A 14711-nucleotide genomic window follows, 5' to 3' on the forward strand; every position below is an offset into this window, starting at 1 on the left:
CCTCTGTAGTTCAGTTCCTATCATGACACACAGAGCGGTCCTCTGTAGTTCAGTTCCTATCATGACACACAGAGCGGTCCTCTGTAGTTCAGTTCCTATCATGACACACAGAGTGGTCCTCTGTAGTTCAGTTCCTATCATGACACACAGAGTGGTCCTCTGTAGTTCAGTTCCTATCATGACACACAGAGCGGTCCTCTGTAGTTCAGTTCCTATCATGACACACAGAGCGGTCCTCTGTAGTTCAGTTCCTATCATGACACACAGAGCGGTCCTCTGTAGTTCAGTTCCTATAATGACACACAGAGCGGTCCTCTGTAGTTCAGTTCCTATCATGACACACAGAGCGGTCCTCTGTAGTTCAGTTCCTATAATGACACACAGAGCGGTCCTCTGTAGTTCAGTTCCTATCATGACACACAGAGCGGTCCTCTGTCGTTCAGTTCCTATCATGACACACAGAGCGGTCCTCTGTAGTTCAGTTCCTATCATGACACACAGAGCGGTCCTCTGTCGTTCAGTTCCTATCATGACACACAGAGCAGTCCTCTGTCGTTCAGTTCCTATCATGACACACAGAGCGGTCCTCTGTCGTTCAGTTCCTATCATGACACAGAGAGCGGTCCTCTGTCATTCAGTTCCTATCATGACACACAGAGCGGTCCTCTGTAGTTCAGTTCCTATCATGACACACAGAGCGGTCCTCTGTAGTTCAGTTCCTATCATGACACACAGGTCCTCTGTAGTTCAGTTCCTATCATGACACACAGAGCGGTCCTCTGTAGTTCAGTTCCTATCAAAACACACAGAGTGGCCCTCTGTCGTTCAGTTCCTATCATGACACACAGAGCGGTCCTCTGTCGTTCAGTTCCTATCATGACACACAGAGCAGTCCTCTGTCGTTCAGTTCCTATCATGACACACAGAGCGGTCCTCTGTCGTTCAGTTCCTATCATGACACACAGTGGTCCTCTGTAGTTCAGTTCCTATCATGACACACAGGTCCTCTGTAGTTCAGTTCCTATCATGACACACAGGTCCTCTGTAGTTCAGTTCCTATCATGACACACAGAACGGTCCTCTGTAGTTCAGTTCCTATCATGACACACAGGTCCTCTGTAGTTCAGTTCCTATCATGACACACAGAACGGTGCTCTGTAGTTCAGTTCCTATCATGACACACAGGTCCTCTGTAGTTCAGTTCCTATCATGACACACAGAGTGGTCCTCTGTCATTCAGTTCCTATCATGACACACAGAGTGGTCCTCTGTAGTTCAGTTCCTATCATGACACACAGAGCGGTCCTCTGTAGTTCAGTTCCTATCATGACACACAGAGTGGTCCTCTGTAGTTCAGTTCCTATCATGACACACAGAGCGGTCCTCTGTAGTTCAGTTCCTATCATGACACACAGCGCGGTCCTCTGTAGTTCAGTTCCTATCATGACACACAGAGTGGTCCTCTGTAGTTCAGTTCCTATCATGACACACAGAGCGGTCCTCTGTCGTTCAGTTCCTATCATGACACACAGAGCAATCCTCTGTCGTTCCTCTGTAGTTCAGTTCCTATCATGACACACAGGTCCTCTGTAGTTCAGTTCCTATCATGACACACAGAACGGTCCTCTGTAGTTCAGTTCCTATCATGACACACAGGTCCTCTGTAGTTCAGTTCCTATAATGACACACAGAGCGGTCCTCTGTAGTTCAGTTCCTATCATGACACACAGAGCGGTCCTCTGTAGTTCAGTTCCTATAATGACACACAGAGCGGTCCTCTGTAGTTCAGTTCCTATCATGACACACAGAGCGGTCCTCTGTCGTTCAGTTCCTATCATGACACACAGAGCGGTCCTCTGTAGTTCAGTTCCTATCATGACACACAGAGCGGTCCTCTGTCGTTCAGTTCCTATCATGACACACAGAGCAGTCCTCTGTAGTTCAGTTCCTATCATGACACACAGAGCGGTCCTCTGTCGTTCAGTTCCTATCATGACACAGAGAGCGGTCCTCTGTCGTTCAGTTCCTATCATGACACACAGAGCGGTCCTCTGTAGTTCAGTTCCTATCATGACACACAGAGCGGTCCTCTGTAGTTCAGTTCCTATCATGACACACAGGTCCTCTGTAGTTCAGTTCCTATCATGACACACAGAGCGGTCCTCTGTAGTTCAGTTCCTATCATGACACACAGAGTGGTCCTCTGTAGTTCAGTTCCTATCATGACACACAGAGTGGTCCTCTGTAGTTCAGTTCCTATCATGACACACAGAGTGGTCCTCTGTCGTTCAGAATACGAAATGCATTACACTCAAAGAGCTACCGAAGATAAGTTACAAAAATAGCTGAAAAACCTACAGTATGGGAGAAATGGAGAGAGGGAGACAGAGAGGGGGGAGAAATGGAGAGAAGGAAACAGAGAGGGGGGGAGAGAGAGAGGGGGTGGGGGGAGACAAAGAGGGGGGAGAGAGAGAGATGGGAGAGGAGAGAGGGTGGGGGGAGAGAGAGAGATGGGAGAGAGAGAGGGTGGGGGGAGACAGAGAGAGGGGAGAGAGAGAGAGAGGGGAGAGAGAGAGGGTGGGGAGACAGAGAGAGGGGAGAGAGAGAGAGAGGGGAGAGAGAGAGATGGGAGAGAGAGAGGGTGGGGGGAGACAGAGAGAGGGGAGAGAGAGAGAGAGGGGAGAGAGAGAGGGTGGGGGAGAGAGAGAGGGTGGGGGGAGACAGAGAGGGGAGAGAGAGAGAGAGAGAGAGTGGGGGGAGAGAGAGAGATGGGAGAGAGAGAGGGTGGGGGGAGACAGAGAGAGGGGAGAGAGAGAGAGAGGGGAGAGAGAGAGAGAGAGAGGGGAGAGAGAGAGAGAGAGGGGAGAGAGAGAGGGTGGGGGAGAGAGAGGGGAGAGAGAGAGGGGATCTAACAGATGAAGGCAGTCATCTCTTGGATGTCTGGAAATCCTTAAAGATATTCAGACATTTGGGCAGCCTATCTTTGTTATGTGAGGTGTCTGCCTGTCTGTCCAGGAATAGCTATATTTATAGCAGTGTGGTTCAGAGTGGTTACGTAAGTGACTAGCATGTTTCTGGATAATGAGGAGACTCTTTGGGTAACTCGATGTGGAGCGATTAAGAGAGAGAGAGAGATAGAGAGGGTGAGGGGAGAGAGAGAGGGTGAGGGGAGAGAGAGAGGGTGGGTTGGGGAGAGAGAGCACCCGAGAACGAGAGATGGGACTCTCAGAGAAGCAGCACCGGAGGCATGGAAGAAAATAAGCTAATGAAGGAGCTATAAAACGAGAAAAATAAAATAAATAAAATAATAAAGAACACACGACGAGCTAGAAAGACTCGGTAGCCACAGCTATATAACAAGGGAGATAAAACCAATAAATGCCAAGGGGGAGAGCAGAGGAGAGATTGACTGAAGAGAAGAGAGAATAATGTAGGAAGATACTGGAGAAGAGGTCATTAGTGTGTGTCTTAAATTGCACCCTATTCCCAATATAGTGCACTACTTTTGAAAAGAGGACCGTTTACAGAAGTGCACTAGTACTGCTTTAGTACGGCATTAGTACTGCTTTAGTACCACATTACTACTGCATTAGTACTGCATTAGCACTAGGTTACTACTGCATTACTACTGGGTTAGTACTGGGTTAGTACTGCATTAGTACTGGGTTACTACTGGGTTAGTACTGGGTTAGTACTGGGTTAGTACTGGGTTACTACTGGGTTAGTACTGGGTTAGTACTGGGTTAGTACTGCTTTACTACTGGGTTAGTACTGCATTAGTACTGCATTACTACTGGGTTAGTACTGCATTACTACTGGGTTAGTACTGCATTACTACTGGGTTAGTACTGGGTTAGTACTGGGTTAGTACTGGGTTAGTACTGCATTACTACTGGGTTAGTACTGGGTTAGTACTGGGTTAGTACTGGGTTAGTACTGCATTACTACTGGGTTAGTACTGGGTTAGTACTGCATTACTACTGGGTTAGTACTGCATTACTACTGGGTTAGTACTGGGTTAGTACTGGGTTAGTACTGGGTTAGTACTGGGTTAGTACTGGGTTAGTACTGGGTTAGTACTGCATTACTACTGGGTTAGTACTGGGTTAGTACTGCATTACTACTGGGTTAGTACTGGGTTAGTACTGGGTTAGTACTGGGTTAGTACTGCATTACTACTGGGTTAGTACTGGGTTAGTACTGGGTTAGTACTGGGTTAGTACTGCATTACTACTGGGTTAGTACTGGGTTAGTACTGCATTACTACTGGGTTAGTACTGGGTTAGTACTGCATTACTACTGGGTTAGTACTGGGTTAGTACTGCATTACTACTGGGTTAGTACTGGGTTAGTACTGCATTACTACTGGGTTAGTACTGGATTAGTACTGCATTACTACTGCATTACTACTGGGTTAGTACTGCATTACTACTGGGTTAGTACTGCGTTACTACTGCATTACTACTGGGTTAGTACTGCGTTACTACTGCATTACTACTGGGTTAGTACTGCATTACTACTGGGTTAGTACTGGGTTAGTACTGCATTACTACTGCATTACTACTGGGTTAGTACTGCATTACTACTGGGTTAGTACTGCATTACTACTGGGTTAGTATACTGCGTTACTACTGCATTACTACTGGGTTAGTACTGCGTTACTGCTGCATTACTACTGGGTTAGTACTGCATTACTACTGGGTTAGTACTGCGTTACTACTGCATTGCTACTGGGTTAGTACTGCGTTACTACTGCATTACTACTGGGTTAGTACTGCATTACTACTGGGTTAGTACTGCATTACTACTGGGTTAGTACTGCATTACTACTGGGTTAGTACTGCATTACTACTGGGTTAGTACTGCGTTACTACTGGGTTAGTACTGCAGTACTACTGGGTTAGTACTGAGTTAGTACTGCATTACTACTGGGTTAGTACTGGGTTAGTACTGCATTACTACTGGGTTAGTACTGCATTACTACTGCATTACTACTGGGTTAGTACTGCATTACTACTGGGTTAGTACTGCATTACTACTGGGTTAGTACTGGGTTAGTACTGCATTACTACTGGGTTAGTACTGCATTACTACTGGGTTAGTACTGCATTACTACTGGGTTAGTACTGGGTTAGTACTGCATTACTACTGGGTTAGTACTGCATTACTACTGGGTTAGTACTGGGTTAGTACTGGGTTAGTAACTGGGTTAGTACTGGGTTAGTACTGGGTTAGTACTGGGTTAGTACTGCATTACTACTGGGTTAGTACTGGGTTAGTACTGCATTACTACTGGGTTAGTACTGGGTTAGTACTGGGTTAGTACTGGGTTAGTACTGGGTTAGTACTGCATTACTACTGGGTTAGTACTGGGTTAGTACTGGGTTAGTACTGGGTTAGTACTGCATTACTACTGGGTTAGTACTGCATTACTACTGGGTTAGTACTGCATTACTACTGGGTTAGTACTGGGTTAGTACTGCATTACTACTGGGTTAGTACTGCATTACTACTGGGTTAGTACTGGGTTAGTACTGGGTTAGTACTGGGTTAGTACTGCATTACTACTGGGTTAGTACTGCATTACTACTGGGTTAGTACTGCATTACTACTGGGTTAGTACTGGGTTAGTACTGGGTTACTACTGGGTTAGTACTGGGTTACTACTGGGTTACTACTGGGTTACTACTGGGTTACTACTGGGTTAGTACTGGGTTACTACTGGGTTAGTACTGGGTTACTACTGGGTTAGTACTGGGTTACTACTGGGTTAGTACTGGGTTAGTACTGGGTTAGTACTGGGTTACTACTGGGTTAGTACTGGGTTAGTACTGGGTTACTACTGGGTTACTACAGCTTTACATCATTTATGGTTTAGTCATTTAGCAGACACTCGTATCCAGAACGACCATAGTGTATTCACCCGCAGGTGAGACAGATATCAGTAGCACACAGTCACATTAAGTAGCAGCAGTCCAGACGGGAGATAACAGCTGGGTTACTCCTTTACTATTCACCTCTTATCTCCCTTCTCCCTCCCTTATCTCCCTTCTTCACTTCACTGCCTGTTTTATCAGTCATCTCATTGTCCTGCTGTGGTCTCCTTGACTGGCTGTTTAATCAGTCATCTCATTGTCCTGCTGTGGTCTCCTTGACTGCCTGTTTTATCAGTCATCTCATTGTCCTGCTGTGGTCTCCTTGACTGGATGGTTATCAGTCATCTCATTGTCCTGCTGTGGTCTCCTTGACTGGCTGTTTAATCAGTCATCTCATTGTCCTGCTGTGGTCTCCTTGACTGGCTGTTTAATCAGTCATCTCATTGTAATTTGCTCTCACAAGGTCTCACAATGAAACTGCATGAAGTCTGTAATGTCAAGACAAGACCTCTAGATTGGTTATTCGGTAGACAGCCTTGGTTGGAAACCCAACAAGCTCTCAAGCCATAATGTATCTTCACCCACGTTTCTCAAATGTAACATTTCAAAGTGGTTTCAAAGTCTAATGTCAAAGTGTTTAAGGTTAAGTTTAGGCATTAACTCTGAATTTCTATGGTTAAGGTTTGGGGTTAATAATAAGGTTGAAAAAAAATAAAAAATCAAGATCAACTTTCTGGATTCGAACTTGCATCTATTGGAATCAGAGGCACATTCGCTATCCCCGACCCCGTCCCCTGTCCCCTGTCCCCTGTCCCCATCCCCTGTCCCCGTCCCCTGTCCCCTTCCCCTGTCCCCTTCCACTTTGACAACCTAAACCTACTGGAAGGTAACAGTGGTGCCCCTAGTGGCCGGTTTCCACATCCTCTCCCAACGTCCTCAGACATCAATGGACGTTGAATAATGACTTGTATCAGGGGTGACCAGACTGTGGAAACCAACATACTCTACTATACCTACTGTACTGACACATCAGTAATAACAGACCTGTTATCTACCAACTATACCTACTGTAATGACACATCAGTAATAACAGACCTGCTATCTACCAACTATACCTACTGCAATTACACATCAGTAATAACAGACCTGCTATCTACCAACTATACCTACTGTAATGACACATCAGTAATAACAGACCTGCTATCTACCAACTATACCTACTGTAATGACACATCAGTAATAACAGACCTGTTATCTACCAACTATACCTACTGTAATGACACATCAGTAATAACAGACCTGTTATCTACCAACTATACCTACTGCAATGACACATCAGTAATAACAGACCTGCTATCTACCAACTATACCTACTGTAATGACACATCAGTAATAACAGACCTGTTATCTACCAACTATACCTACTGTAATGACACATCAGTAATAACAGACCTGTTATCTACCAACTATACCTACTGTAATGACACATCAGTAATAACAGACCTGCTATCTACCAACTATACCTACTGCAATTACACATCAGTAATAACAGACCTGCTATCTACCAACTATACCTACTGTAATGACACATCAGTAATAACAGACCTGCTATCTACCAACTATACCTACTGCAATGACACATCAGTAATAACAGACCTGCTATCTGTCCTTGTCTCTCTTACACCCATTTCCATCCCAATTCTCTCTCTTCCACACACACACTTACGCACGCATACGCACACACACACACACCCCTCTCTCTTATACACACACACAGCTCTCTTGTTATAAATCTCTCTCACACACACACACAGCTCTCTGTCATACATCTCACACACACACATCTCTCTCACACTGTGACTGGTACCTCTTGTCAGGTGGAGGAGGAAGTGCTTCCTGATTGGCTGGTGGTGCTTCCTGCATGGAGGTGATTGGATCAGGGATATTGGCAAAGTCATCTTGCTCAGCCAAACCAATAGCCAAAGACAGAACCACAATCTTCCCTTCGCTGGCCAGCCGGAAAACAGTGGGAAACAGAGGGAGAGAGAGAGAGAGAGAGAAAGAGAGAGAGAGAGAGAGACTTGTGGAAATCCTCCTCGATAAAATAATCGAGGAGGAGGAATCAGGAGACATGGAGCGAGGGAAGAGAGAAGGAGAACAAAGAAAGGTCAGAGAAAGGTCATAAATAGATCATATGAGGCTTATAAAATGATAAAGGGACAGGAAGAAAACAGCGGAAAACAAGAGAGATCATATAAGAGAAACCAAAGGAACTCTGGTCAGAAACATGTTTTAGAAGACACCCTCAACCCATACCGGCAGTGTCAAACACACTTCCTGAAGGGCAGAGTCAAACACACTTCCTGGAGGGCAGTGTCAAACACACTTCCTGGAGGGCAGAGTCAAACACACTTCCTGAAGGGCAGAGTCAAACACACTTCCTGAAGGGCAGTGTCAAACTCACTTCCTGAAGGGCAGTGTCAAACTCACTTCCTGGAGGGCAGTGTCAAACTCACTTCCTGAAGGGCAGAGTCAAACTCACTTCCTGAAGGGCAGAGTCAAACTCACTTCCTGAAGGGCAGAGTCAAACTCACTTCCTGAAGGGCAGAGTCAAACTCACTTCCTGAAGGGCAGAGTCAAACTCACTTCCTGAAGGGCAGTGTCAAACACACTTCCTGGAGGGCAGAGTCAAACTCCCTACCTGAAGGGCAGAGTCAAACTCACTTCCTGAAGGGCAGAGTCAAACTCACTTCCTGGAGGGCAGAGTCAAACTCACTTCCTGGAGGGCAGAGTCAAACTCACTTCCTGGAGGGCAGAGTCAAACTCACTTCCTGGAGGGCAGAGTCAAACTCACTTCCTGGAGGGCAGAGTCAAACTCACTTCCTGAAGGGCAGAGTCAAACTCACTTCCTGGAGGGCAGAGTCAAACTCACTTCCTGGAGGGCAGAGTCAAACTCACTTCCTGAAGGGCAGAGTCAAACTCACTTCCTGGAGGGCAGAGTCAAACTCACTTCCTGAAGGGCAGAGTCAAACTCACTTCCTGGAGGGCAGAGTCAAACTCACTTCCTGGAGGGCAGAGTCAAACTCACTTCCTGGAGGGCAGAGTCAAACTCACTTCCTGAAGGGCAGAGTCAAACTCACTTCCTGGAGGGCAGAGTCAAACTCACTTCCTGGAGGGCAGAGTCAAACTCACTTCCTGAAGGGCAGAGTCAAACTCACTTCCTGGAGGGCTGAGTCAAACTCACTTCCTGGACGGCTGTGTTGGATGGTTTTTGCACCTCCCTTGTGCTTGATTATTCAATTAAGGTAATTAATTGGTTATGGACACAAATGAAAAGGACATGATAAAACCATGACCCAGACACACGGTCCTCCAGGAAGTGTGTTCAACACCTCTGTCATTGACCTTATTCACAGTAAAACAATTATACAATTAGAAGGTTATTGTGGAAACAAACATTAGTCAATGGGCAATGGCCGCCATATGAATAAAGTCTATCAAGCCTTGTGCACACTGGCAGTTTGAAGTGACTGAAATCCTATTTTTATACACATCCAATTCGTATCTGATATTTTTTATTTCAAGCCACATTTCAAACTACCTTCGAAGGTGATTTGAAATCAGATAAAAATCGGATTCCTGGACATGTTACTTGTGTCTGTTAGGTTTTTAGACTGTTATTTGGCATATCTTGTTGCTCGCTAGCTACTCTGTTGACAGTCTGACAAGAACATGTGCTGGCTAAGTAGCTTGTCCTTTGTTTACAAACAAATAAGTGACTGTGCTAGAAAGCTACACCGCTACCTAGCTAGCTGACTGCTGTGGCTACCTAGCTAGTTGACTGCTGTGGCTACCTAGATAGCTGACTGCTGTGGCTGCCGAGCTAGCTGACTGCTGTCGCTACCTAGCTAGCTGAATGCTGTGGCTACCTAGCTAGCTGACTGCTGTGGCTACCTAGCTAGCTGACTGCAGTGGCTACCTAGCTAGCTGACTGCTGTGGCTACCTAGCTAGCTGACTGCTGTGGCTACCTAGCTAGCTGACTGCTGTGGCTACCGAGCTAGCTTACTGCTGTGTTCTCCTAGCTAGCTGACCTGTGGCTACCTAGCTAGCTGACTGCTGTGGCTACCTAGCTAGCTGACTGCTGTGGCTAGCACAAAAGATGGATCAACTGATCCTCTGAGACTTTAAAATAATTTTTACAGCTGGGAAACGACCCTGGCGAGGCATAATTGTCATCCTTAGCTTGTTACATAACTTCTGAGTGATAGGAAGCAGAAGCACCACCATCAATCAGCCTTCACCACTGATCACACACCCGTCGTTACTATGACAACTAGTGTAGCCATGTCAGTAAATGACTGCTGTCTGAACACAGACATCCTATTTGTAATTTACTTGTAAATTGCTGTTTGAACAGTCAGTATTCCAAAACAGATTTGAAAAACGAAACAGATTTGAGCGTTAAGACCTGCAGTGTGAACAAGGCTTTAGTTCACACAGTGCTTTTAGGCCTGCAGTGTGAACAAGGCTTTAGTCCCCACAGTGCATTAAGGCCTGCAGTGTGAACAAGGCTTTAGTCCACACAGTGCATTAAGGCCTGCAGTGTGAATAAGGCTTTAGTCCCCACAGTGTATTAAGGCCTGCAGTGTGAACAAGGCTTTAGTTCCCACAGTGCATTAAGGCCTGCAGTGTGAATAAGGCTTTAGTTCCCACAGTGCATTAAGGCCTGCAGCGTGAATAAGGCTTTAGTCCCCACAGTGCATTAAGGCCTACAGTGTGAACAAGGCTTTAGTCCCCACAGTGCATTAAGGCCTGCAGTGGGAACAAGGCTTTAGTCCCCACAGTGCATTAAGGCCTACAGCGTGAACAAGGCTTTAGTCCCCACAGTGCATTAAGGCCTGCAGTGTGAATAAGGCTTTAGTCCCCACGATGCATTAAGGCCTGCAGTGTGAATAAGGCTTTAGTCCCCACAGTACATTAAGGCCTGCAGTGTGAATAAGGCTTTAGTCCCCACAGTGCATTAAGGACTGCAGTGTGAAAAAGGCTCTAGTCCCCACGATGCTCTATCTAATCCAGGGAAGGATATTACAACAGGATAAAAGGTCCAGCTAGTTTAATAGTCTGATCATTATAATAGAATAATGCTGTAATACAGTTAAATGCGATATATCTTTACACACACACACACACACACACACACACACACACACACACACACACACACACACACACACACACACACACTAGTGGAGTCTCCTCAGATGAGGAAGATGACGACCATCCTCCTCAGTGTATTTCATAAAAAATAATAACACATAAAACTGTACTAAATATATTAACAATGTCACCAAATAATTTATTAAAACACATTGTTTTGCAGAGAAGGTCTACAGTAGCCACAGCAGCCACTCTGTAGGGTAGCACCATGGTGTAGCCGGAGGACAGCTAGCTTCCATCCTCCACTGGGTACATTGACTTCAATACAAAACCTAGGAGGCTTTCACCCCCTTCCATAGACTTACACAGTAATTACGACAACTTCCGGAGGACGTCCTCCAACCTATCAGAGCTCTTGCAGCATGAACTGACATGTTGTCCACCCAATCAAAGGATATTTCACTGAATTATTTTCACTTAGTTACTCAACCACCCGGCTCAAACAGAGAGGAACGCTATGTTAGCTAGCTGGCTATGGCTATCCAACAGAGAGGAACGCTATGTTAGCTAGCTGGCTATGGCTTTCCAACAGAGAGGAACGCTATGTTAGCTAGCTGGCTATGGCTTTCCAACAGAGAGGAACGCTATGTTAGCTAGCTGGCTATGGCTTTCCAACAGAGAGGAACGCTATGTTAGCTAGCTGGCTATGGCTATCCAACAGAGAGGGATGCTATGTTAGCTAGCTGGCTATGGCTATTCAACAGAGAAGAACGCTATGTTAGCTAGCTGGCTATGGCTTTCCAACAGAGAGGAACGCTATGTTAGCTAGCTGGCTATGGCTATCCAACAGAGAGGGATGCTATGTTAGCTAGCTGGCTATGGCTATCCAACAGAGAGGAACGCTATGTTAGCTAGCTGGCTATGGCTTTCCAACAGAGAGGATGCTATGTTAGCTAGCTGGCTATGGCTATCCAACAGAGAGGAACGCTATGTTAGCTAGCTGGCTATGGCTTTCCAACAGAGAGGGATGCTATGTTAGCTAGCTGGCTATGGCTTTCCAACAGAGAGGAACGCTATGTTAGCTAGCTGGCTATGGCTATCCAACAGAGATGCTATGTTAGCTAGCTGGCTATGGCTATCCAACAGAGAGGAACGCTATGTTAGCTAGCTGGCTATGGCTTTCCAACAGAGAGGAATGCTATGTTAGCTAGCTGGCTATGGCTTTCCAACAGAGAGGAACGCTATGTTAGCTAGCTGGCTATGGCTATCCAACAGAGAGGGATGCTATGTTAGCTAGCTGGCTATGGCTATCCAACAGAGAGGAACGCTATGTTAGCTAGCTGGCTATGGCTTTCCAACAGAGAGGGATGCTATGTTAGCTAGCTGGCTATGGCTTTCCAACAGAGAGGAACGCTATGTTAGCTAGCTGGCTATGGCTTTCCAACAGGGAGGAACGCTATGTTAGCTAGCTGGCTATGGCTTTCCAACAGAGAGGGATGCTATGTTAGCTAGCTGGCTATGGCTTTCCAACAGAGAGGAACGCTATGTTAGCTAGCTGGCTATGGCTTTCCAACAGGGAGGAACGCTATGTTAGCTAGCTGGCTATGGCTATCCAACAGAGAGGAACGCTATGTTAGCTAGCTGGCTATGGTTTTCCAACAGAGAGGGATGCTATGTTAGCTAGCTGGCTATGGCTTTCCAACAGAGAGGGATGCTATGTTAGCTAGCTGGCTATGGCTTTCCAACAGAGAGGAACGCTATGTTAGCTAGCTGGCTATGGCTATCCAACAGAGAGGGATGCTATGTTAGCTAGCTGGCTATGGCTATCCAACAGAGAGGAACGCTATGTTAGCTAGCTGGCTATGGCTTTCCAACAGAGAGGAATGCTATGTTAGCTAGCTGGCTATGGCTTTCCAACAGAGAGGAATGCTATGTTAGCTAGCTGGCTATGGCTATCCAACAGAGAGGGATGCTATGTTAGCTAGCTGGCTATGGCTATCCAACAGAGAGGAACGCTATGTTAGCTAGCTGGCTATGGCTTTCCAACAGAGAAGGATGCTATGTTAGCTAGCTGGCTATGGCTTTCCAACAGAGAGGAACGCTATGTTAGCTAGCTGGCTATGGCTTTCCAACAGAGAGGAACGCTATGTTAGCTAGCTGGCTATGGCTATCCAACAGAGAGGAACGCTATGTTAGCTAGCTGGCTATGGCTTTCCAACAGAGAGGGATGCTATGTTAGCTAGCTGGCTATGGCTTTCCAACAGAGAGGAACGCTATGTTAGCTAGCTGGCTATGGCTTTCCAAAACTAGAACTTGCAAGTCAAGGAAAGCTTTTGGTTGTATTAATTTATTGCCACCGGGCCCGCAAAACTGCTTGTTGACTGTACACATAACTGCATAAATGTAGCAGGTTTACTAACGCGTTAGTTATGGTAGCTATGTTGACTATGACGTTAAGCTAATATGGGGACAACGAAGTAGGCTGTGTGTATGGGTTAGTGGTTATATGAAGGTTTGGCTTGGAAAATGTGTTTTTTTTGCCTGGTCACAGACAGCTGATGTGCACAAGCGAAGGAAAAAGGTGAGAGAAGATTGTTACTCGTTGGTTATTACTGCATGGTCGGAACTAGAAGCACAAGCATTTCGCTACACTCGCATTAACATCTGCTAACCATGTGTATGTGATAAAATTGATTTGATTTGAAGATTACACCCTAGATCAGCTAGATGCAGGCAAGAGTGTGCAAGGAGGCATTGAATGTGTCAATGTCTGTCACCTTGATTACCTTCTAATAGTAGTTGCTGTACTCATAATATACAGGAGAATGATCGCCTTACGGCGAGGATAGATTCAGTGTAGGAAAGGATGAAACAGCTTCTGTGCCACCACAAGTACAAATAATAACGTTAGTATAAATCCCCTCCCACGGTCCCCTCAGCCGGACAACTTTCTCATGGTTTCTGGAGGGAAATGCTGTAGGAATGCTCAACCGGTGTCGCTCATTCAGCTGACAGAAACATTCAACCGGTTCTCCCCATTAAGCAGCGAGTCGGAGTCTGAGGCCGAGCCTTCTCTTGTCTCTACTCTCCCATTACGGGGTCTGAGACGCCAAAGCTTCCCACCATTAGCTCTGACAAATTGAAAACCCTAGTCATTGGCGACTCCATTACCCACAGTATTAGGCTTAAAACGAATCATCCAGCGATCATACACTGTTTACCAGGGGGCAGGGCTACCGACGTTAAGGCTAATCTGAAGATGGTGCTGGCGAAAGCTAAAACTGGCGAGTGTAGAGAGTATAGAGATATTGTTATCCACGTCGGCACCAACGATGTTAGGATGAAACAGTCAAAGGTCACCAAGCGCAACATAGCCTCAGCTAGAAAGATGTGTCGGCATCGAGTAATGGCCCCCTCCCAGTTAGGGGGAGTGATGAGCTCTACAGCAGAGTCTCACAACTCAATCGCTGGTTGAAAACTGTTTTCTGCCCCTCCCAAAAGATAGAATTAGTAGATAATTGTCCCTCTTTCTGGGACCCACCCACAAACAGGACCAAGCCTGGCCTGTTGAGGAGTGACATACTCCATCCTAGCTGGAGGGGTGGTCTCATCTTATCTACCAACATAGACAGGGCTCTAACTCCTCTAGCTCCACAATGAAATAGGGTGCAGGCCAG

At 46.1% G+C, this 14711-nt stretch overlaps 1 protein-coding gene across 2 annotated transcripts in view; it reads right to left on the reverse strand.

The window, feature by feature from the left end:
• LOC109883275 (synaptotagmin-7-like) overlaps window positions 1-14711 on the reverse strand; it is a 173330-nt gene that overhangs the window by 77971 nt on the left and 80648 nt on the right. For both annotated transcript variants that reach the window (XM_031802133.1, XM_031802132.1), the window contains one exon: window positions 7744-7884. In XM_031802133.1, the coding sequence (XP_031657993.1) occupies window positions 7744-7884 (141 nt within the window). The remainder of the gene's footprint in view (window positions 1-7743; window positions 7885-14711) is intronic.

The sequence above is a fragment of the Oncorhynchus kisutch genome, linkage group LG22 (assembly GCF_002021735.2).
Source record: "Oncorhynchus kisutch isolate 150728-3 linkage group LG22, Okis_V2, whole genome shotgun sequence".
Lineage (NCBI taxonomy): Eukaryota > Metazoa > Chordata > Actinopteri > Salmoniformes > Salmonidae > Oncorhynchus > Oncorhynchus kisutch.